Here is a 23,814-nt window from a genome sequence, read left to right as displayed (position 1 = left end):
CCTTCATCCTCTGCATCTCAAAGACGCAAATTTCAACCTTAAAACTCAGCGTTCCTGACTGGTTTGATGGCACAGTCACAGCTATTATGCCAAGCAGCGTCATGAGACCGAGAAAAAATGATACCTTTTCTTCTGGGACACCTCGTAATGTTGCAGATAAATTTTGCTTTATGGGTCACACCACGCTCTAGCAAGCGGATATAAACACACCAGCTGTTTTGAATGTGCACCACGGCTGATTCAGAAAAGACATTATCAGAGGAAGAAAGGAAAAAGAAAGAAAGAACAAGCAGGAGATAAGATAAGACAAGAGTCAAGATGAGAGGCTCTTTTAATGGGTGGAGAAATCTGACAGCGCAGGTAGGATGCAAGATGGATGCTGGATTAGCCGTCGATAGGGAGCGTCACTGAGAAAATCTGGAAAACTTCTGTAGTGTGTCTTTAAATAAGGTGTTCCCCCTCATCAGAGCCGGGGTAGCATTAAGAATTACTGAAGATGAAAAAGAGACAATGAAGAAAAGTGGTTCATCTGTTGGTTAATACAGGACAACTTTATTAAAGCTGTTTCCACCACATCAGAGCCCAACATGGAACTGCATCAGGTACGAGTGGTTTTGGGTTGATCGTGTTTCTATTGGAACATTTACCACTTTCTTCCACTTCTAACTGGGAGACATTATCAAAACCCTGCCACAGTTCTGCAGTGCGTCATTAAAAAGAGGCCGCAGGTGGAAATATGCTTTACAAACTGTAGAAGGTTCAGAATATAAAGAGTTAAAATTCTGTTCTACGACGTACAACTTTCCTTTTGAGGATGTTCGTCCTGACATGTTCATGGAACTGACTGCAGACTGCTGTCCAAGTTCAGGAGGAATTAATAACCCATTTGCACATAAAGATGCTTTTGTTAAACCATATCACTTTAAAAATGGAGGAAAACAGGTCTGAGTGCACATCTTTTTCTTTTGTTTCTCATTATGTTCATCTTCCATCGTCTTTTTCTCCTCTGTTTGCACACAGTCCACAAGTCTCGACCCTTTATGGCCATTTTTGGACATTTACCTGCAAAGTAAGGCCAGCTGGTCTGGCATTAACCACCTAAGAAGATATGAAAAATTCCACGTTCTACAAACACGTTCATGAATCTGTCTGAGAGCTTTTGTAAAAAAACTTAAGTACAATTTTAAAGCAGATTTAAGAAGATTGGAAAGAAGATATTAGAAGAGGCCTCAACATTTGAGTGGTTTAAGGGGGAAAGCTGAAGTGTGGTGGAATGGGGGAGTAAAGTTTAGACCTCAGTGGAACTGTGAACCTGTGGCTGAACACCAGCTGGACACTTCCAGTCTTAAGGAGCTGAAGCAGAATGGGCAGTTTCCAGGAATGAACAGCCATATAGGCTCAGGTTTTCTCTGATAAAGCCACACGTATCGTTTATGTTGCAGTCTGGGATCTTTGCCAATCAGCCAAGGGCCAAATGTCTCACCTCTCTGCCCCCACACTGCCCACCGATTCCCCCTGGAGGAAAATCAGGCTGCCAGGTTAAACTGAGAGGGACATAAACCAGAAAGAACAGGGCTCTTCTTTGTTTTACTGAGACTGACCACTCTTATCAATCCACCTGAATAAAAGCCCAACTACAGCTACAACTACAGAAAAGATATCAGCTGATGTGTAGGAGAGAGCAACAGTGTCCACAAACAGTGGAAATCAATGTGGAACCCATAAAAAGCTCAGCTCACACACCTCCCATCCCAACCTCATGCATGTCGTTACCTTTGTATTTCTCTCTGACGTTCTCGTAGGCCTGGACGTATTCCTGCTCCTCTGGTACTCTCTGACCCGGGTCAGTCATGAGCATGGACATGGCCTGGCTGCGCTCGCTCTTCAAACTTTCCTTTAAACTTCCCTCTCTGGCAGTTTTCAATCTGTGTCGTCTCAGCGTTGATAAAAGCCCTCCTGGCTGTCTGTCCACCAATCGGTCTGTCCCCACTTTCTTCCTCAGTCACAGAATTCCCTCTGAAGCTGTGGATTTCAATACAGACCACCACCACTCCCCCACTCAGAAATAACCTCACACACACACTCACATATCAGACCCTCCCTCTTAAAGGCACAGAGGCAGACATGCACCACAGACACTGATACCAGCTGACGCCGAGCAGCACACACACCCTGCAGGCCTGCTCCACCCCACACAGTCACACATGGCTACCTCCATGTAAAAACAAATTACGGAGACACGTGGGGTTACTCGGGTTCCTGCTGCTGCAGAAACTGGGGCAAGAGAACTTCTCTACAACGTCACGGCATATTCCCAAAACTGCATGACGGCAGATTGTTTGAGGAGGACCACACCTCTTTAAAACAGGACTGAAGTCTGGGTCAGAACCAGATCACAGGAACCCAAACAACAGATACAGCAACACGGTGTGAAGTTTTATTTCAGAAACAAGATGCAACCCTGATCTAAGAAGCAAGAAAACAAAAAAATCTGAACATTTTGCTTTGTTTCCAGTATAAACCAGGTTTAAGGGATACAGTAACTACACTTGAGGAAAGGCATGCACCAGCAACTACTAATAATCTAAAATCTGAATCAGAGTGAAAGAAAAATTATTCAACAAGAGAAAACTGAAAACCAAGAATCTATAAACACAGAAAACTAATGACAAAATGCAGGTGAGGCGATCAGTAAAAGAAACCAGGTGTGAGGACCCAGAATCAGGGAGCAGGAAGAACAGATAACATGAAATAAACTGACTTTAACAAAAAAAACTATGTATAAACTGGAGCTTTTAATCCCAGTATAAACCAGTCTGTAGCAGCTTTTAATCCCAGTATAAACCAGTCTGTAGCAGCTTTTAATGCCAGTATGAACCAGTCTGTAGCAGCTTTAAATCCCAGTATAAACCAGTGTGTAGCAGCTTTTAATCCCAGTATAAACCAGTCTGTAACAGCTTTTAATCCCAGTATAAACCAGTCTGTAGCAGCTTTTAATCCCAGTATAAACCAGTGTGTAGCAGCTTTTAATTCCAGTACAAACCAGTGTGTAGCAGCTTTTAATCCCAGTACAAACCAGTGTGTAGCAGCTTTTAATCCCAGTATAAACCAGTGTGTAGCAGCTTTTAATCCCAGTATAAACCAGTCTGTAACAGCTTTTAATCCCAGTATAAACCAGTCTGTAGCAGCTTTTAATCCCAGTATAAACCAGTCTGTAGCAGCTTTTAATCCCAGTATAAACCAGTGTGTAGCGGCTTTTAATCCCAGTATAAACCAGTCTGTAACAGCTTTTAATCCCAGTATAAACCAGTGTGTAGCGGCTTTTAATCCCAGTATAAACCAGTGTGTAGCGGCTTTTAATCCCAGTATAAACCAGTCTGTAGCAGCTTTTAATCCCAGTATAAACCAGTGTGTAGCGGCTTTTAATCCCAGTATAAACCAGTGTGTAGCAGCTTTTAATCCCAGTATAAACCAGTGTGTAGCAGCTTTTAATCCCAGTATAAACCAGTGTGTAGCGGCTTTTAATCCCAGTATAAACCAGTGTGTAGCGGCTTTTAATCCCAGTATAAACCAGTCTGTAGCAGCTTTTAATCCCAGTATAAACCAGTCTGTAGCAGCTTTTAATCCCAGTATAAACCAGTCTGTAGCAGCTTTTAATCCCAGTATAAACCAGTCTGTAGCAGCTTTTAATCCCAGTATAAACCAGTCTGTAACAGCTTTTAATCCCAGTATAAACCAGTGTGTAGCAGCTGTCAGACTGGGAGGTAAATGATGTAAAATGAATGTATGAATAGATGTAGCAGCATAAAGGTCGACCAGAAGAAGAAAGCAGAATTTATTACTAACAGAACTTTGTAGAAATAACACACAGATCAACAGTGACCAAACCTTTTCTCATCTCATCGTTCTCTCAAGTCTTGGCTTTCAGGAGAAAAAATATTGGCAATGAACAATGGTCAATGACTCAATGGTGAATAATGTGATCTTTAAATCAAACAGATACGGTACTATTCTATTCTACAGTCATTTAGCAGACACTTTTATCCAAAGCGACTTACATTTGACAGTAAGAACAACACAAGTAAGAATTCAAACAAAATGGGACGTCATCATTAAGTGGTAGTCAGACTGCTGGGAGTCCAGTTGGACCAGGTGCTGTCATGTAGTGCTAGAGGCAGTGCTTGTTTTTTTTTTTTTTTAAAGTCATTTTGTTTAAATACAAGATCACGATTTCATCAAACAACATCATCTTAGGTGTAAGTGCAGCAGCTTCTTCAGTATTTGGTTGAGCCAAAGAGCTGGACAAATCTTTCTAACTCATTCTGTAGAAATGTTAAGCTAAGTACAGAAATGCTCCTTAAACAACTGAGTCTTTAGCTTGCTCTTAAAAGTGGATAAGGACTCTATGGATCGAACAGAGTTTGGTAGATCATTCCACCACCGGGGGACAACAGAGGAGAAGAGTCTAGCTACTGATGTGGCGCCACCTTGTGGTGGGAGCACTAGGCGTCTTTCACTGGTAGAGCGTAACTGTGGAGAGGGAGTGTAGCTCTGGATTAAGGAGTGAAGGTAGACCGGAGCCGTTTGGGTTATTGTTTTGTAAGCCAGAAGCAGAGCTTTGAGTTTGATGCGCTGCAACTGGAAGCCAGTGGAGAGCGATTAGCAGCGGAGTGACATGAGCTCTTTTGGGCTGGTTGAAGACCAGACGTGCTGCTGCGTTCTGGATCATCTGCAGAGGTTTAACTGAGCATGCAGGCAGGCCAGCCAGCAAGGAGTTGCAGTAGTCAATGCGTGAAATGACCAGAGCCTGGACCAAGAGCTGGACCGTGTGTTCAGTCAGGTAGGGTCTGATCCTCCTGATGTTGTAGAGCAAATTGGCAAGACCGGGAAACCGAGGAAACATGGTCCCTAAAGGCCAGCTGGTTGTCTAGCATGACACCAAGATTCCTGGTAGAAGACATAGGTACAAGGGTGATAGAGTCAAGCTATTACTGGCATTATGATTGGTTGTCTGATTTAATAATAATATAAAAAAAAGGGTGCTATCTGTGACTTTGATACTTCAAAATGTGTTATTAAAATAACATTAAATTCCATTAAATGACAGAATGAGATGTAAAAATACTGATATGAGAAAACTGAGAAAAAGAAAAGAATTTACTAAAATTGGGTGTAAAATGGCAAAAATTAGACATGAATTGGATAAAAGAACAATTAATGTGAGACATATTACTAATAAGATATTAAACAACCAAAATTAATGAGCTAAATAAAATGATCTAAATAAGAAAACTAGACAGATTCAACTTAACCAAAGAGGTAAAGAAAAAATGGACTTTCTAATGCCAGAGATCCATCAGCCTCAGCACAGCTGTGTTATCACCAGAGATGCCAGTAACGCGTTACAAAGTAACGCGTTACAGTAATCTGACTACATATTTTAACAAAATATAATCTAACGCGTTAGGATGTCCTACAACGTAATCAAATTACCGTTACTCTTCATATTCGTCCTGCGTTACTTCGGCACTCCCCACTCCTTTCACATATGATTTGAAATCAAGCGCCGTGGACGAAAGTGTATTTATCTAACTCAACACACCTTCTCATTAACGGTGGTACAGAAATTTTATGTACTCGTAAGCATGCAGTTACCTTTCTTCGCTGAAACTTGACCTTTTTTAAATCGACAAACACAAATCATTCACTGCACATGACTTTAGAAAAAAATATGATATAGAAACTTATTACCCTGGTGCATGATGGGAGGTCCGCCTCTCCACTTCCCTCATCAGAACCTATTCCAAACCGAATTGATTTTTTTTTTTAATAAGTCCGTTACTATTTCATTATTTTCTCATGTGTAAACGTAAAACATAATGCAGATTTGTCTTATGCTTTTTTTTTTTTTTTTTTTTTTTGTTTTTTTTTCCCCCGTAATTTTCAAAACTTGCAAGCTGCCTCTGGAACTGAGGTGGACGTTAAAGTCCGGTTATCGGAGAACGTGACATGAACTCATGTATTTACTTATGATGGTAGGGAAGAAGCACTGAATGATTTACAAAGTTAATAAGAGACTGACTATGTTCATAGAAGGTGAAAAACAATTAAAAGTTACAAGTTGCAAAACATTGTAAAGTCACCATTCGTAACTAATGCACTTTCAGTAAAGTATATGCGAAAAAAAATCGATTGTCATTTTTTTGTTTGGGGGGTTTTAACTAATAAAGTAACTAGTAATCTAACTTAGTTACTTCTAAACCTTAGTAATCAGTAAAGTAACTAGATTACTTTTTAAAGAAGTAATCAGTAATCAGTGGTCAGATTACTTTTTCAAGTAATCTGTGGCATCACTGGTTATCACTTTCTCATACAGCAGGGAGTTTGGGTCACTCAGCTATCAGGAGAATTAGGACAGTTCACCAACATGAAACCACCACTTGCTAAATTTAGATGAACAAATCAGGAAAAGTTAAATATTTTCCCAATGAGGGGTGAGCTATGAGCTGAAAGGAATTCCAGAAATCTCCCTGCAGCGATGGTGTTACATTAACAAGTGGAGTCAGTTCTAAGTTAAACAGTGCAAACTAAAAACTAATGAAAATGACCTGGAGCGTTGTCTTCAACTGTTCATTCATCTTTCAAACCACCAGCCTGAATGAACCTTCCTGGGCCTACCTTAGGATCTACTCTTATTGGTGTCCTGCTACGTTTCAGAGTACCCCATTGCAGTAAGCAGCGACATAAAAGGCAGAAGGTACGCCTTCTGCCTGAGGACCAGCCTTTCCTCCGTTTCCTCTGGAGGGACATGAACCGCAGCAGACCCCCAGCTCCCCTTTGGCACCACCTGCAGTCCCTGCCTTGCGACCTTTGCCCTCCAAAAGCATGTCATCGATCACAGCGGCACTGAAGAGGATACTCGTCACTCAACAGAGAACTGTTTCTATGTAGACAATCTTCTCCAGAGCTTCCCTCCATTTCCAAAGCCAAACAGCTAGTCACTAAGCTACAAGACCTACTCCCGTCTGGCGGCTTTGAACTGTGGCAGTGGGCTACCAATGTACCGGACATTATTGGTCACATGCCTCCTGAGCTCACATCTGAAAGCAGAGATCTGTGGTTGTCTATGGATGGAGCAGATCCACCAGAACGAACTCTGGGACTCACTTACCGTCTTCGCCACACAGAGCAATCTAAACCCACCATGCATAATATCTACCGGGTCTTAGCCAGACAGTATGATCCCCTGGGACTGCTTATTCCCTATACTACTCGAGCCAAGAACCTAGTGCAGCGACTTTGGGGAAAAAAACGTAACTGGGATGACCCTCATCTTCCTGAGACAAGTTCATTTCATCAGGAATTACTTAAGTGAGGGATAATTTATACACAAGGCCTGTTGCTAAGCTCATCAGACTCCTTGCATTACCACAGGACATTCCCGACTGACTGTTCAACTTTGTTCCTCAAAGTTGGGGGCGGCTGTTCACATGGTTTCAGTTTTACTTGTTTCGGGACACTTTGAATGCATCAGCATCCCATAATAGTTATGCTTTTTTACACTCTATCCCATAATACTAATTTCCTTCACTACGGGGCATCACTACATTCTGCTCAACCAACCCACGGCTCTCCTCTGACCGACCACCGCCCTCATCAGTCAACAGGTAGCAGCCATGGAAGGACAGTGACTTCTCCCGTCATTAGTCCCATTCTGGTCATTTGGACACTCAGGTTTTCATTTCAGAAGTGTTTATGCGTCCATGAGACGGTAAGTTTGCCTCCTTTATTGCCCATTCCATTCCTAAAGTATTGTGTATTGTTAAGTTTCTATTCAAGCTAATCTGTTTTGGTACTTGGTTAAACTGATCAATTTGTGGGTTTCTCGACGTAATATTCTTTATTACCCCATATCTATCACTCTGAATGTGTAATTCATGTTAATAGCTTCAGATTAGATCATTTATTGTCGTTGTGTGAACCTCACTAGCGATGCATTTACTGATCGCTCATAATCCAAAATTTCCTTTAATTATATCCAATTCGATTTTTCAGTATTTAGCGAGAATTGACTCAAGATGGCGTATTTCTATTATATTGCACTGTTTTAAGTTCATAGGCAGTGTTCTCAATAATTGTTTGCAATATCTTGGTATCATTTCACCTTGTGTTTAGATAGATGGTACATGCTTGTTTATTTGATTGCTTATTATCTTTATTTGTGTTTTATAGAAACCATAAACATAAACCTCATCATAACCCTCATTGATCATCGAAAATCAATAATAAAGAATGGCATGAGTGTAACTGACGTCTACTATTATTTGTTCTGGCCAGACAACCTGGGGAGATTGAGGATATAAATCAGCTTCCTGTACAGTCCTTTAGAGGTCACAAGTTTGGTTCATATATCAACACCTCCCTCACAAGCATGTTAAAACAGAGTTTTTAAAACAGACAGAAAATGAAGGAAAAATCTGTGTTGAATATCCTTGGTGATGATATTCAGAGTTTAACCTCATATCACCCAATGTCTGAATCAGAATAAAACTTTATTTGAACTTTTTATTGACCTTAAAAATAAATCCAACTTTTTTTCCCTCTCAATGGAAAACCATTTACATAACCAGAAGCAGCCATTTTTAAAATGGATCAAACCTCAGTGTTCAGACAGATTTCATGAGTAACTTAGAGCTTTTACACATCATGTGACGTCTCTTTTCCCTTGAGGCACCTTCGAGAACCAAACATGTATTTTCTGCTTCTTTGGTGTTTTTGATTCTTAATATCTGCTTCAGTTTAAAGACAAATTCTATGAAACTTGACCAAAACTTTTATCATGTTTAAAATTTCATGATCCCCTGTAATTAATTAGGTAAATAGGAGAAAAACAAAGCCAACACTTTTTGCGTTGAAACCAATTTGGTCCCATTGATTCCCATAATGAACTCACATTTTGACATACTATACCTCCTAACTTTAATGCATGTTTTGTTTTCTCATAAAAAAAGATTAATCGTGACAAAGGCCATAAAAACATAAAAACAAAGTTTTTAATATATTTTTTTATCCATGGTTAAGTCCTAAGTTCTCTAGTGTGAAAAAAATATAAGCCATTACATTTTTAGGACACTTTGATAGCTACCGTTTTGATACATAAGGGTAAAAAGTTTTTTTTTTAAAGGTGCCTCAAGGTTTAAAAAGAGGGGTGAGCTTTGACTAACTTTTGAGGAATATAATTATATAAAGAGGGAAAATGGGGATTTCTCTTTAAGGATGAGACTAATTTAACAAAGATTAACAGGATAAACAGGATACACCCATTTAAGACAGCACGAGTCTCCTCAAAGGGTTTTGAGTAATATTCCAGTTTTGTCACATTCAGAGCCAAAGTCATGAACGAGTTGCTGTTATCTGGTTTTAAAATGCTATAAAAACCTTGAAGTCTTCCTGAGATTCATCACAATCTGCCTAAAACTGTCTGCAACTCGTTTGTTGCCATCTCAGTTTGAAGTCAGATAAAGCTGCAGCCTTGATGCGTCTTACAAGTCTAATAAAGACTCAGGATGCAGCGGGGGAGGGGGTATCATGGCCGACATTCAGAGGAACAACACTGGTTTGGTCGCACTGATAAATTTTTTTCATCTGATTCTGATATCCAGGGAAAAGTCTAAAGACTTTTCAGTCTACTGCACCAGTTTCCTAACAAAGCAACTCCGACTGTCCAGTGGATCTGGACGTCTGAAATCTGGATCTGCCACTGAGCTACAAGCTCAAAGTTATTTAATATCACATTTTAAAACAACAAAGGTTAAACAAAACTGTTTTGCAGGCTAATAGTCAAGTGGGGGGCGTGCCACGTAGTGTTTAGTGAGTGGGGCTGTTCAGATAGGCGGGGCTTTGTCTGTGTGGGGTCACTCCCACTGCAGCCCTTCAGTTTTAAAGTGTAACTACATACCCAACGTTTTACGTATTGAAAAATGCCTGAAACTGCGCAGGTTGGGGTGGAAGGTGTGGGGTGATCAGGGATGGAAGAGTGGGCGGGATGGGATACACAGGCAGATGACTGACAGACAGCAGCTCAGCTCATATCCCTTCATATGTGTTGGTGGGTGTAGTTTTCTACGCCTGCAAAGCTGGGACCCATCTATCTGCATCTGAAGGGAGGGGCTGTGGGGTTTTTTAAGTTTTCTTATGACGTGGATAACCTCTGTCACGACATACATATGATTATGAGGAATTTTTTACCCACAAAATCACATTCTTAAAATGAACTAAAAAAAATCCTAATTTTATTAACAGTATATGTAGTTTTCATCACAATTAAGTAATACTGCATTGTTTAAAGCTCAAAACAAATTTTTGAGTGCACTACCCCTTTATTTACACAAAACACACATTTCACAGACATCCTGGACCAGGGGGTGATGGCGTGTCTTCTTATACCCCAGTTTCCTGGGTGCTTCCTGGAGCAGAAGGACAGAAAGGGGGGTGGTCCATAGACTTGGGACTTGGCTGACTGTACTGGTCACTGGGGTGTGTGGTTGGGGCATAATAGTGGGTGTTGACCTACGTTGGGCGGCTGTACTGGAAGGTCTGGTCCTCCGAGGCATTGGGCAGGACCTCTGCTTGAGGAAGGTGGGTGTGTTTCTAGTGTTTTGGTTGTTGTTATTTATGTTTCCTCAGCTGGTCTGTCTCCTAAAATGTACTCAGTTGTCATATTTTGTTTCATGCAGAGGTCTGTTAGCAAGATAACTCGAAAATCTTTATGTATTTTGATTAAATTTTCAGGAAATCTCAGAAATTGAATAAGGAAGAAGGGATTCAATCATTGATCCAGATCACCAACCAACCAAGGAGATTTTTTTTAAAATGAAGTCTTTTCTGTGAGGACATAGGGATAATTGTTGCCATTAAAGCTCCTAACTAAAAAATAATGCAAAAAATCATTGGACAAAAAAAATCAAAAAAGACTGGCTCTGCAGAGGTCTGTGCTCTGATGTTTAGATTGAACAGCTGATGCTTTCTGATCTATCTTCGTCTCCTCTCTTTTCCACTCTTTATTTCTCTTCTATTCATTCACCACCACCCCCTCCAAGAAAAAAAAATGGTCATAGAAACCTTCAGCCTTCCAGCACATCAAGCCTGAACAGATGTGAAGCTTATGTCTGTTGTCTCTTTCAGCAGGTTAGCAATTGTTGGTTAACAGAAAGGATCAAATTGTTTAATATTGTACATTTAAATAAAAAAAATTACTAACATTTAAGTGGAAAAATTCTCAACCATGTTTACAGGGATATTATAAAATTAATAGGTTAAGCATTAAGTCATTTTTACCTCCCAGATTCAAACACGCAAACCTAAAAAACATCATATTCACTATTGCTGCAGTCAAGAGCAAGAAAGCATCACGTTGCAAGTAACCAGCAAAACCAGCAAATTTCATAAAAAGCTAAACTTTAAAAAGTCTGCTGGCTGGTGAGACAACAGGATCACAGTCTGCCAACAGACAGGAGAAATAAACAAAAGAGGCAACAGTGCCAGCAGAAACCTCCACAACTGCACCACGGCTCACAAATCAAAGCAACTTCCTCCACACCGACGTCCAGCAGTCACACATCACGAGATGCTGCAAACAGCCGGGATCAGAAGCATCAAACAAAACTACCGGAGGAAGAAGGTTTCCAGAACTTCCAGAAAAGTCCGTCTTTCAGCTGATTTCCTACCTGCAATGCGGATGACGGCCCTCTCTGCTGGATCCAGAACGTCCCCGGAGGCGGACTTGGAGCGCTTGATGCGGTGGTGTTTGGGCAGGTTCCAGGGCAGCGTGTCTCCAGGAGACGGAGAGAAGCTCATGGAGCTCAGGTCGCTGGAGCTCTCCTCCGACGCAGCCCTCACCAGAGGCCTCCTCTTCGGCTTGTCCTTCACCTCCTCCATTCTCTGGGGGCAGAAGAGTTGCATTCTTCAGATATTTGCAGATAATTCACATTAACCTCTCATATTATTACATCGACTTTTTGCTGTTTATGGTGAGAAACCTGATAACTGGACATAGTTATTGTTTTTACAGTCTTGCAGGCCAAAAAGTTTTTTTCTTAACTATTAAATAATTTCTATTGATATTTGTAGAAGTATTTACTCCTCTTTAGGTTTTAACCTCCAATTTATAATTCTCTCATTTAATATAATTAAAACAGGTAATTTTATAACTCAATAACTTAATATACATTTCATTTACATGTTTTTTTTTTATATTTATCTTTATATATACACACTGTATAACTTTTGAATTCTTTTTAAAAAAGATTTTGATTTAAATTTTGCATTTTCTTGAAATAATTTTAGAATTTGTATTTTTCCAAGTCCAAGTGAAAATATTCTTAGTCTAATTTAATTAAATTTATTTTATTTGAAGCTTATTTTTCTTTTATCTTTCCTCCTTTCATGGCTGCGTAGCTCAGGATTTATTCAGATGAGGCTGATCGTAACAAAGACTCCGCTGATAAACTTTGTTTACTCTTTTCCAGTCCCATCGGATTCGATCCGTGTCAGGTATTTGGATATCCGATATGCAGATGTGTTTAAACTGATGGAGGACATCCGGCCTCGTGTAGCAGAGGCAACAACTCAAAACAAGAAAAAAACCTCTGTTTTTATTTTTAATCCACGTTTCCAAACAAAACTTAACTTGGTTCCCTCCGTGAATCGCCAGCTTATCGTGGTGGAGGGGTTCGAGTACCTCCATGAGCCTGAGGGCTGAGCTGTCTGAGACACTGACTCTGGACAGGGTCTCCGAAGGCAAAGTGGTCTCAGGGGAAGCTCAGAATAAGAGATTTGAAGGCCTCACTCGGAACAGGGAAGCCGGGGCACCCTCTGGCAGCCAGGTCTGGGAGGGGAGTTTGGACTGAAAGGCTGCCACTTCCATATAGGCTCCCTGCCTGAAATCAGGGTCAGGGTCTGATGCTCGTCCGCAGAAGCCGTCTCTAGGGTTGTGGAATGTCACCTCAGGGCGAGAAGCTCACTCATCTGGGAGAAAATCAGTGCGAGAGACTCGCTCATCCAGGAGGAGATCAGTGCGAGAGACTCGCTCATCCAGGAGGAGATCAGGGTGAGAGACTCGCTCATCCAGGAGGAGATCAGGGTGAGAGACTCGCTCATCCAGTAGGGGATCAGGGTGAGAAGCTCGCTCATCCAGGAGGAGATCAGGGTGAGAAGCTCGCTCATCCGGAAGGAGATCAGGGTGAGAAGCTCGCTCATCCGGGAGGAGATCAGGGTGAGAAGCTCGCTCATCCGGGAGGAGATCAGGGTGAGAAGCTCGCTCATCCAGGAGGAGATCAGGGTGAGAAGCTCGCTCATCCAGGAGGAGATCAGGGTGAGAAGCTCGCTCATCCGGGAGGAGATCAGGGTGAGAAGCTCGCTCATCCAGGAGGAGATCAGGGTGAGAAGCTCGCTCATCCGGGAGGAGATCAGGGTGAGAAGCTCGCTCATCCAGGAGGAGATCAGGGTGAGAAGCTCGCTCATCCGGAAGGAGATCAGGGTGAGAAGCTCGCTCATCCGGGAGGAGATCAGGGTGAGAAGCTCGCTCATCCAGGAGGAGATCAGGGTGAGAAGCTTGCTCATCCGGAAGGAGATCTGGGTGAGAAGCTCGCTCATCCGGGAGGAGATCAGGGTGAGAAGCTCGCTCATCCGGGAGGAGATCAGGGTGAGAAGCTCGCTCATCCAGGAGGAGATCAGGGTGAGAAGCTTGCTCATCCGGAAGGAGATCTGGGTGAGAAGCTCGCTCATCCGGGAGGAGATCAGGGTGAGAAGCTCGCTCATCCGGGAGGAGATCAGGGTGAGAAGCTCGCTCATCCAGGAGGAGATCAGAGTAGAACTGCTGCTACAACCATCATGGGCTGATACCGATCACCAGGTAATAATGTTGTATGGTCCTTTTATAAGTTAGCTCTACTCCTTTCCAAACAACCAAAGATGAAAGAATTGTAAAGGCAAACGAAGAACAGCGACTGTTAAACGGTTTCAGTACTGAAACTGCGTACAGACCTTAAACCTCCTCAAATTTAGTACCTCTGGTGACCTTTGTGACCAATAGTGTCCACATACAAAAACTGCCATAAAATCGCCAGTCAATTTTAAATTTTATTAAGTCCATTTCACAATTCAGTTTATTGTTTTAAGCTCTTGTGTAAGTTTTGGTTAATTTCTTTCCTGGAAGGAAAACATCTTTATCTCGACTGGAAAATCTGTATGAAGTAATTAAGCAGTTACACCATCAGCAACAAAACCATTCATATTTATTTACTTCTACATTGAAAGAATAATATAATCAAAGTATTGGCTAAAAAGATGCAGATTTAACTCTGAAAATAAGTTACCTCAAAAAGATGCTGCAGCAAACAAGAAGCTTTCAGGACACCATGAAGAGGAAGCCACTACATAAAGTTCAACTAATTGAATTATAAGTAATGAAATTCAAATGGAAAACTATAAATAGATCTTACTGTCATACTCTCATGCAAATAATTACACAAATAAAGAAATGGCTGCACCATTCTGCTGGCTGCATTTCTGTTGTCAAGCTGTGAGGTTAGAGAACCTGAAGTCATGCAAAATCCCACAAAGCAACGCTCTCTTAAAGCAACAGCCCCCTCAGCAGGTGGGCAAGGTGCCCTTCCTCCACACAAAGACTGAACTCTGGCTCGGTTCACTTCACTGCATCATTAAAACCTTTAACTTATTCAGGAGTTTAAATGTTTATTATAAGCTTAACTTTTCAGTCAGTTATTGAAATATCCTGAGGTAGAGTAAGGTCAACAAGTAAGAACAGTTTTTTCCCCATTAAAAAAAATTAAACTCATTCATGTTAAAGCATTTAAATTAAGTTTATATGTAAATATATATATATAAAAATATTATATATATATATAAAATAAAATTCTAAAACTAAAAATAAAATTACACATATTTTTTTAAATAAAAAATGTAGAAAAAAAATGGAAAAATTAAACTAAAACTAAGTTTAAAAAAGAAAATTGAAAACTAAAAATAAGAAATTTAAATGTAAAATTTTAAATGACAACTGAAAATAAACAAAAAAAATCTAAAAATTAAAATAAATGAAATAAGAATGAATAGAAAATTAAACTAAATGAAATGAAATTAAGTTAATATGCTGAAATTTGAAGCTCGAGGCAGTAAAAAGATACACACCCTGAACAAAGTTCAGACCTGCCGCCAGCCCTGTTTGACAGCGTCTATATTTAGACCTTATGTGAAGTCGCTAAACCAACAAGCTGAGTGCTGCAGCCTGGAGCTCAAAGAGCTTCTAGAAGAGTTTTTACCTAAATCCTGCCGGCCGGATCATTCAGCGCGCTGCTCAGAGAAGTCTAGGTGCTGCTGATACACTGCACACTGACAACACTCATGGTCTTATTTCAGCTGAGTCATCAACAGGAAGCTCCGCATAGGGCGCCGGCTGCAGCATCCCAGCATCTCTGATTGGACAGACACATCCAAAGCCATGAGTGCATCCACAGCGCTGCAGACCACCGTTATGATTATGCACAAAGTTGTTTCTGGCTACTCAGTGTTTGGTGCACTACATGTAGTGATGCAGCTCTGCAGCACAGATTCTTTCTACAGTACTGGACCAGATCCAGTCCTCAGTTCTTCACATGTCTCATCCCAAGAGCCAGACTGTTGTAATCTTTCAAAGAGGTACAACAGTTCTCCAAACAGTCAGATCTTCTGACAGAAAACAGGATTTTAGCTGCAACAAGGTGATTCCCAAAGAGCTGTTAGCTGGAAACTTGCTACCAGCTTATCTCAGGGCAAAGCAAGAAGGACAGAAGAGTCAGGAATAAAAACCATCTACAGCAGATGAACAGGATCTGAGAGGGATGTGAAAGCATCTGGACCTTCAGGTGATCCATCTACTGTTGGCCGAAGCCTCATCGGAAATGGTCCCCATGGAAACGTGGCTGTCAAGAGCAGTCATTCTTAAGGAAGGGAAACGGGGAAAAGGCTGAGGTATGTCACATGACACCAGAACTGGACTGAAGATCACTAAAAACAGGTCTGATGGAGGGATGGATCCTCCCCAGAACCCGGACCGCAGCAGGTCTGATGGAGGGATGGATCCTCCCCAGAACCCGGACCGTAGCAGGTCTGATGGAGGGATGGATCCTCCCCAGAACCCGGACCGCAGCAGGTCTGATGGAGGGATGGATCCTCCCCAGAACCCGGACCGCAGCAGGTCTGATGGAGGGATGGATCCTCCCCAGAACCCAGACCTCTACTGAAGCAGTGTGGGATCATCTGGACAGAGAACAGAACAAATTTGGAAAGTCCTTCAAGGATCCTGGAGACCTGTTCCTGAAGTAAAGAAATGACAGAAAGCTGGTCTAAGGGGGTTCAGACTGGGATGAAGAATTCAGCCTCAGACCAGATATTCACTTCAAGCTTCTTGGAACTGGACCTACTCTGGTTCCAGTTTATATGTTCTGCATGGAAACAGTTTTGTATTTATAAATTCATACTTCAGAAAAAGTGGAAATGAACACCAGTGGAAACTAACAGAGACCGAGTATCATTCCGCCTTTATGGAAAAACATTATTTGCCTCTGAAAGTAGGACACCAACAGATTCAGTTCATTGACTGGTCTAAATGGAAGCACGGGCATTTGGCCACTTTGTCCAGGACTAGTTGGCTAACTGCTCTTTGGTTTGGGCTCAGCTTTCATTCTGCATGAAGCATTCAGTGAAAAGCAGGCTGCAGTCATGTTAAATATTGATAGCTTTTTAAATAACAGCCCACCTATTCAGGAGAAAGGCAGAGACCTGAGCTGGTTTTAGTCTTTTTCATATCTCTGAATCCCAATCATCTCTAAGTAACTGTGCTCCGGGTAAAAGAAGACATTGATCACAAAGAGTTTACAGTCACCATCACCTATTACTATTCAGAAAGGATTTAATCCCTCGGGCTCCATCCAAGCAGACTGAAAGCATCTGGGTGAACTGTAGTTACCAGGGTAACCTGAAAGAGCCTAACAGAGCATGCTCCTGAATCTCTGAGGAGCTGAAGGAGAAAGGAAAGTTAAGTAGCTACTGAATGTCTGCCTCACCCTGACAGCCAACAGAGACTGTCCTCAGTCTGAGTGGATCTGTTGTTCATCACTTTAGAAATTAACCTGTCACGTCTGAATCTGGCTGCTCTGCACCGCCTCACCTGGGATCAGGGTGGGCGTCAAGATGTAAACATCCTCACGCGGATAGGTTGGAAATTCGCACTAAATCACGTGATCAGCAATGCGTCAAAACCTGAATGAAAAATAAGCCGAATTCCGGGTTTACTCACCCCGAAAATATCCATGATGCCAGCCGTTTTGGTCCCGGATAGACCCCCCCCTGAAAGCGGGTTTGTAAGCGTGGTGTCGTCCCAGTTAAATCTGCTCAAACTTTCACATCCTCATCCGCAGCGGGCGGCGCGCCTGCGTCCTGCATGCGTCGTGCTGCTGTCCCGACGGAGAGATGCTCAGTCCCGGTCAGACCGGAGTCGATCCGAGCTGCGCGAGGAGGAAATCCTCCCCCTCACCCTCCATGCCCTCCCTCAATATAAAAAACACACCGGCTCCGGCGAGGCTGCTGAGCGGACGGAGACCAGAGGAGAGGTCCTGTCTGCGGACTCGTTGCGCCTGTAGACTGCGGATCTTCACGCGATAAACCTCTTCGCCGTTTTTGGAAATGAGCCCGATTTCATGTAGAGGATGAGGAGAGGAAAATGTGATCCGAACAGCCGAGCAGGAGATCAGGCCGAATCACGGGAGTTTTATTATATAAAACTATAAATACCGGCGGGTCACACCTTGTGGATGCTGCGGCAGAGACGATGCTGAGCTCAGCACCTGTCTGACATCTGGCATCATGCTGAAGCGTCTGGGAGGAGGAAACTTTATCAGGCTTAAAATGCTCCAAAAGAGACCAAAAGAAAAAAAAAAAAAAGTGGTGGAAGTGTCCTCAGAGACAGAAAACAGACACCAGAGGAATATTTTCTTCTGAAACGAGCAATTAAATAAACTTTTAAGGATATGAAATTTTAATTGATCTTTCCCTAGAGACAATCCAACACATATTTTCTGTCTATATTGACCTCCACCTGCACTTCGGTTTAAAAAAAAAAGATCCTAAAGAGGACTGTGTTTAATCTGTCATGTTTTTCAGGTCCCCTCTGTATCCAAACTGGGTCAGCTTTGGTCACATTAAAAACAGCCTTGCTGCGACATTATATAACATCATGAATGAGACTGTTTGTGAAGTCCGGTGACATTATTAGGCTCCCAGTAGTGGAATGGATCATTGAGCAGGGGGAAGTGCTGGCTTGGGGCTGGTATTTGCTCTGAATGCCTGGGACTGAGCCAGCTTCTTTGTGCTGGAGGTTTCAGATGAAGAGTCTCACAGCGTTTGAGTTGAGGATGCTCCAGGTCAGGTAGTAATTACTGTGGTAAGAACCAGAACTAAATCAGTTGCAAGTTATTGATACATTTAAAAGAATTCTGGTAAATCACGTGGAGATCGCTGGCAGCCAATTTAAAGTGTTAAAGTTTATAAAAGGAACAAACCATTAAAACCTCCTTCCATCTCTATTTGTACCTGCTGTATAGTCTCAGAAAGATGAAGTCTGACCGTCCTCATCTTCACTGAGAAGCATTTAAGGAAGAAATCCTGATTACCTCTGTGCCTGGGGTTACATATAAACATGTTTCTCAGCTTTCTTTCACCTGAGTAATATTCCAAAAATGAGGAACATCCTGTCTTAGAGTGATGCAGATGTTCTTCACACACCTCTGGTGCAACTCGGACACGTCATTAGTGATGTATTGTGGGATCATTGAGTGTTTCGGGTCTCCCAGCAAGCGTTTTGAGGATCTTGATGAGTGACTGGCAGATTAGTCCTCAATGGGGTTGCATCAGGTCTTCCACCCCCTGCTTCGGCATTCGCCTGTCAGCTCCTCATACTTGGTCTTCTCCCTGGAGGCCTCCTACATCCAGTCTTCCTAGAGAACAGTCAACTCCAGCAGGACCCCTTGTCTAGTTTCTGACACCAGGATGATGCCTGGCCTGTGTGTGGTCACTGCAATGTTCTCTGGGAGTTTGAGCAGTCTCCCAAGGTCGACCTTCTGTTTCCAGTCCCATGCTGTTGCAAGCAGCCTCCCTGGTTGATTCACACACTGATGTGGCTTTGCAATGTTCTGCTTTGATGGTTTCTGGTGTCTACTGCAAGCATTTCTAGAGCTAATGACCTTTGTGATGTCTCTTAGCACTTGGTCACTCCTCTCCCAGTGCTCTTGGGACAAAACTAGTCCCTGGATTTGTTGTTACTTCCAGATTGGACGACTCTAAATCCTGATTATTGTTCTGTCCCAGAAACGTTCTGAAAAGTCTCCATCTGATCCAAACTGCTGCAGCAAGGGTTCTGATGAGAACAGGAGAGATCATATTTCCCCAGTTTTATCTTTTCTTCATTGGCTCCTTGTTAATTAGAGTTATCCATCCATTTTTTGCTGCTTCTCCAGAAACAGATAACAGGGGGCAACAATCTCCAGACCTCCATCCAGCAACATCCTCTGGCTCCTCTGTGGGGAACATGTCTGGATCACCTCCTGTCTGGGCATCCTTTCATCGTAGAGTCACCGCTACTCCAGGCCCCTCAGATGAAGCTCACTTCAGCTGCTTGTTCTCCCAGGCGCCAGACAAAGCACAACTCAGTAACCTGAATGATGGAAATATCAAACCACCCTGAAACTTTGCTCAGATTAGGGAGACCTTAGCCTCACCCTGGAGTCAGACTTGCAGAGGTTCTTCAGCAAGTGCCTGGTGTTCGGGTGTTTTTCCCCTGTGAGGTCTGTCTGTGCTCAGCTCGAATGAGTCACGTGGAGCCTTCCTGTAGGAGGCGCCCTAAGAATCCTGCAGCATTTTAAAGCTGCAGACCTATGGAGGCCAAGAGGTAAAACTAAACGCTAAAACTGGCTACTTCACGTATGGTCTCTCACATTAAACAAAAACAAATCAATAAAATATCTGAGCTGAAGATTTCCTGACAAACATTTAAACATACATCAGATTGTTTGAGAACAGATTTTTTAAATATTTGTTGTTCAAACATAAGATAAGACCAATCATCAAGTTTGCGTACAACACCACGGTGATTGGTGTCATCAGCAACAACAATGAGACAGTCTCCAGAGAGAAGGTGCACCACCTGGCCACATGGTCCTCAACGCCAGCAAGACCAAGGAGCTCACTGTGGACTTCAGGAAGGGAGAAAGAGGCACACACGACCCCATACACATCAACGGGATGGCCGTCAAGCATGTCCAGCTTTAGGACCGACATCTTGGCAGACCTCTCCTGGACCACTAACACCTCCAGCCAGGTCAAGAAAGCTTACCAGCGACTGTTCTTCCTGATGAGGAACCACCTCCTCAGCCATCCGGGTGAACTTTAAGCACCCTAACAAGCAGTGAAACAGTCTGGTATGGAAGCTGCTCCACTGCAGAGCGAATGGTGAAAACTGCCCAACACATCGCAGGAACTCCACTTCCAACCACTGAGGACGTCCAGTAGAAACGCTGTCGTCATCAAGCCAGTTCATTCTCATGGACTCCTCCCACCCTGCCCGTTGACCGTTTTCCCTCCTGTCCTCAGGACAGACGCTTCCAGACAAGGACCAACAGACAAAAGAAGAGCTTCTTCCCCAGAATGTGTCCTTACTGAACTCTTGCTGACCCCTACACACCACTTCACAGTCCTCACCTCCTCATTTCTTCTCAGATCAAGACACTCCGCTACTGCTGCACTACTGGATGGTGCTATACACACACACACACACACACACACACACACACACTACTACATAATACTACACTAGTTTAGTAATCCTGGGTAGCTACCGTCTGTTTATGCTCTAATGTACATTCACTTTTATTTTTGCATCACTTATCTGTACATTTCCTCTTGTAATCTATGTCCTGATTATATTCTAGTACATTTAAGGCACATCTATGTAATACGCTCATAGAACCTACTCTGTAAATCACTTGTTAATTTACTACATACAGTTTATTATATCTGCACTTGCTGCTTGTTGCACTTTTGGTTAGATGCTAAACTGCATTTCGTACCTGCACATGTGTAATGACAAAGTTTAATCTAAAAACCTCTGACATCAACTCTTAGAGCGATGGAATCTCATTTCCATTGATCCGTACTCTAAACCCACCTGCTCATCGTGGGCTCAGAGCCTTTTTGCAGAGTAAATGTCAGGTAGCCAAAAGAGTTTGGAGCCATAACAGCTGGAGGAAATAACTCGCCCCGGCTTAAACAAGCCAAGCATGTTGGCTCTAGTCTGGGTCCTGATACTGAACCTGGCACCTTTATCCAATGTGGGTCATTTTAACAAAAGATCAAAAGTCCAAATGTGGCTAAATGTGCAACCACCACTGGACCTGAGCTGGTTTATAAATGTGATCCAGAACATTGTAGAAGGTTAAAAGCTGAGTCTACCTGATAAAAAGGGACTTGCTGTCACTCAGATCCACTTCCAGCCCCTGAACTGGCTTCTTAAACCAAACAAAGTTGAGAAAGTAGTTCAGAGATGTCAGAAAGTTAGTCTTCTATCTCCTCACCTTCTGTGTCCTCACTGAAGTCACCGTTTCCATCCCAGCTTTAGGAGGTCGCCTCTTCCTCTTTCTCACCGTGGGACATGGTGCCTTCTCTTCGACTGCTTTCAGCACAACTTCCTCCGACTGGACGGAAACGACCAACTTCTCTTTCTGCTTTTTCTTCCTCTGGAAAAAACAATTATTTCACATCATGATTCAACTCAATCCACCAACTTCCTGTGAGATTCTTTTTTTTTTTTTGAGGTTGGATGACTTTACCACTGCAGCTACATCCAGAATCCAACAAAGAACTAAATTCAAGGTTTGATTTCCAACATGAGGACTGACTGTAAAGTTTCCTCTGCAGAAGTGGAAACGAGCAGCTATCTGGCATGCGCCGCCTGTGCCGGACAAAGGCCTCCCTATTCAGTCTGACTGTGATTGCTACTGTCAGGCAAACAAATGGGGTTTTCTTTTATTCCTGCTGCTGGAATTCTTTGCCAACCTCAGAAACGTCTGTTTACAGACGTGACAACTGAAAATACCTTCAGTATCAGTTTGGTCAGGAAAAATCTGCACAGCCCTCCTCTGTCAAGCAGTTTAATTCTTCATCGCCTCGACGCAGAATTATCACTCCATCAAAGTTTTGGGACACATCGTCTCTGATTGGACTGACTGAACAGATGAATAAATTCAAATTCCTCAAATGGATGAAGGACATTTTTCTGTCCAAAATCCACAGAGCTCCCTTTCATTTCACACGGACATTGTGAATTATTCCCATTTTGTGCAGAAACAGAAGCAATATAGTCGTTTTCCAGCCTCCCACTGTTGTCTTTAAAGATTTAAATATTGCTCCTCAATCCTGATCTGATCCAGATCATTTCCCTCAGATCAGACATTACTCCATTTATCACAAACAGCTGAACACTTCACTTAGATTATCATGTTTTCCTAACAGAGACTGTCAGTCTGATAACTGATGCTCATTGCATTACAGAGGTGGCTGTGTTCAGCTCTGTGCTCCACACAAAGACTCCTCATGTCTCTTTGTCCGTCCACTCAGCGCTGCAGAGGAAATGGACCTTTACTGGCCTGTTAGTGCCAAACAGACAGAGAGCTCCACTCATGGAGCCATTTCAGAGGAGCCTCTCCAACTTATCACATACAATGACCACACAGTGCCAAAACACACTGAGCGAGTACTAACAGATCTCAGTCCACTCGCATCACACTCCACACTCTGGTTTGAGAAGACATACTAGATTACAGAAAATGAAACATCTACTGCATGAACGAAGCTATGACCAGTAAAGACAGTTTTGAATAAAATTGCAGCTTTTTTTTAATTATTAGAGTAAAATTAGTTTTTGTGCATGTTGTCATGAAGTGATGAAGCTTCATTGTGTTTCCATGTAGTGAAATTCTCAATCATACAACCAAAATGAAATAATCCCATCAATGCCAACTGTAATTAGCATTAAAAACTTACACACGAGGCTCATCTTAAAGGTCCCATATTATACACTTTATTCCCAATCTGAGACCATTCATTAATATCTAAATGAAATATTTCCGTCATGGTATGGACAAATCGACCCTCAGTTTGAGTGCAGCGGCTTCTCTTCACCTCCCTCTTTTTAGCAGCTTCAGAAATGTGCCGTTTATGGTGGGCGGAACCCTGGTGGAGCAGCTCAGCTGTTGGCTCCGCCCATCGCATCGCCCGTCATGAGGTGATTGACAGGTTAGGCCTTAGCGGTTACTAGACGCTGATTACAGCGTAGTGAAGGATAAACAAACGCCGGAACACCGGAACCCATTCCTGAAGAAGTTCGAGCAAGAAGACTAACAGGACGTTAGTGAAAGGTTAGTGTGACTTTTACTCGTCCAGCCAGTAAAATTTCAGCCATTCCATTAGTCCCTGTCTTGAATTTTTTCCCCCTCTTTTGTAACTATGTTCATGGATGATGCCCGTTCATGCCGCTCTCGTGAACAGCAGCGTTATGGCAACTGGTAGAGACGCTGGCGTTCTCCCTTACCAGTTTGAGCCAGATTCGGACCCAGAAGGAGAGATATCTGAGGAGGGTCAAACTCTGCGGCTGCAGCAGGGAGTTTCTGCATGGTTAGTTGTAAATATTGTCTCCGGAGAGCCGGT

The 23,814-nt window shown here is 42.6% G+C and overlaps 1 protein-coding gene across 1 annotated transcript in view; it reads right to left on the bottom strand.

The window, feature by feature from the left end:
* pleca (plectin a) overlaps nt 1-23,814 on the bottom strand; it is a 145,874-nt gene that overhangs the window by 118,855 nt on the left and 3,205 nt on the right. Inside the window, exons 3-4 of the mRNA XM_042012539.1 lie at nt 21,684-21,845; nt 11,727-11,940 (exon numbers count right to left, since the gene is read on the bottom strand). Coding sequence (XP_041868473.1) covers nt 11,727-11,940; nt 21,684-21,845 — 376 coding nt within the window. The remainder of the gene's footprint in view (nt 1-11,726; nt 11,941-21,683; nt 21,846-23,814) is intronic.

Source organism: Melanotaenia boesemani, chromosome 17 (genome assembly GCF_017639745.1).
Source record: "Melanotaenia boesemani isolate fMelBoe1 chromosome 17, fMelBoe1.pri, whole genome shotgun sequence".
NCBI lineage: Eukaryota > Metazoa > Chordata > Actinopteri > Atheriniformes > Melanotaeniidae > Melanotaenia > Melanotaenia boesemani.
Note: the sequence above shows the minus strand (reverse complement) of the source record. Positions and strands in the feature narration are given on the sequence as shown.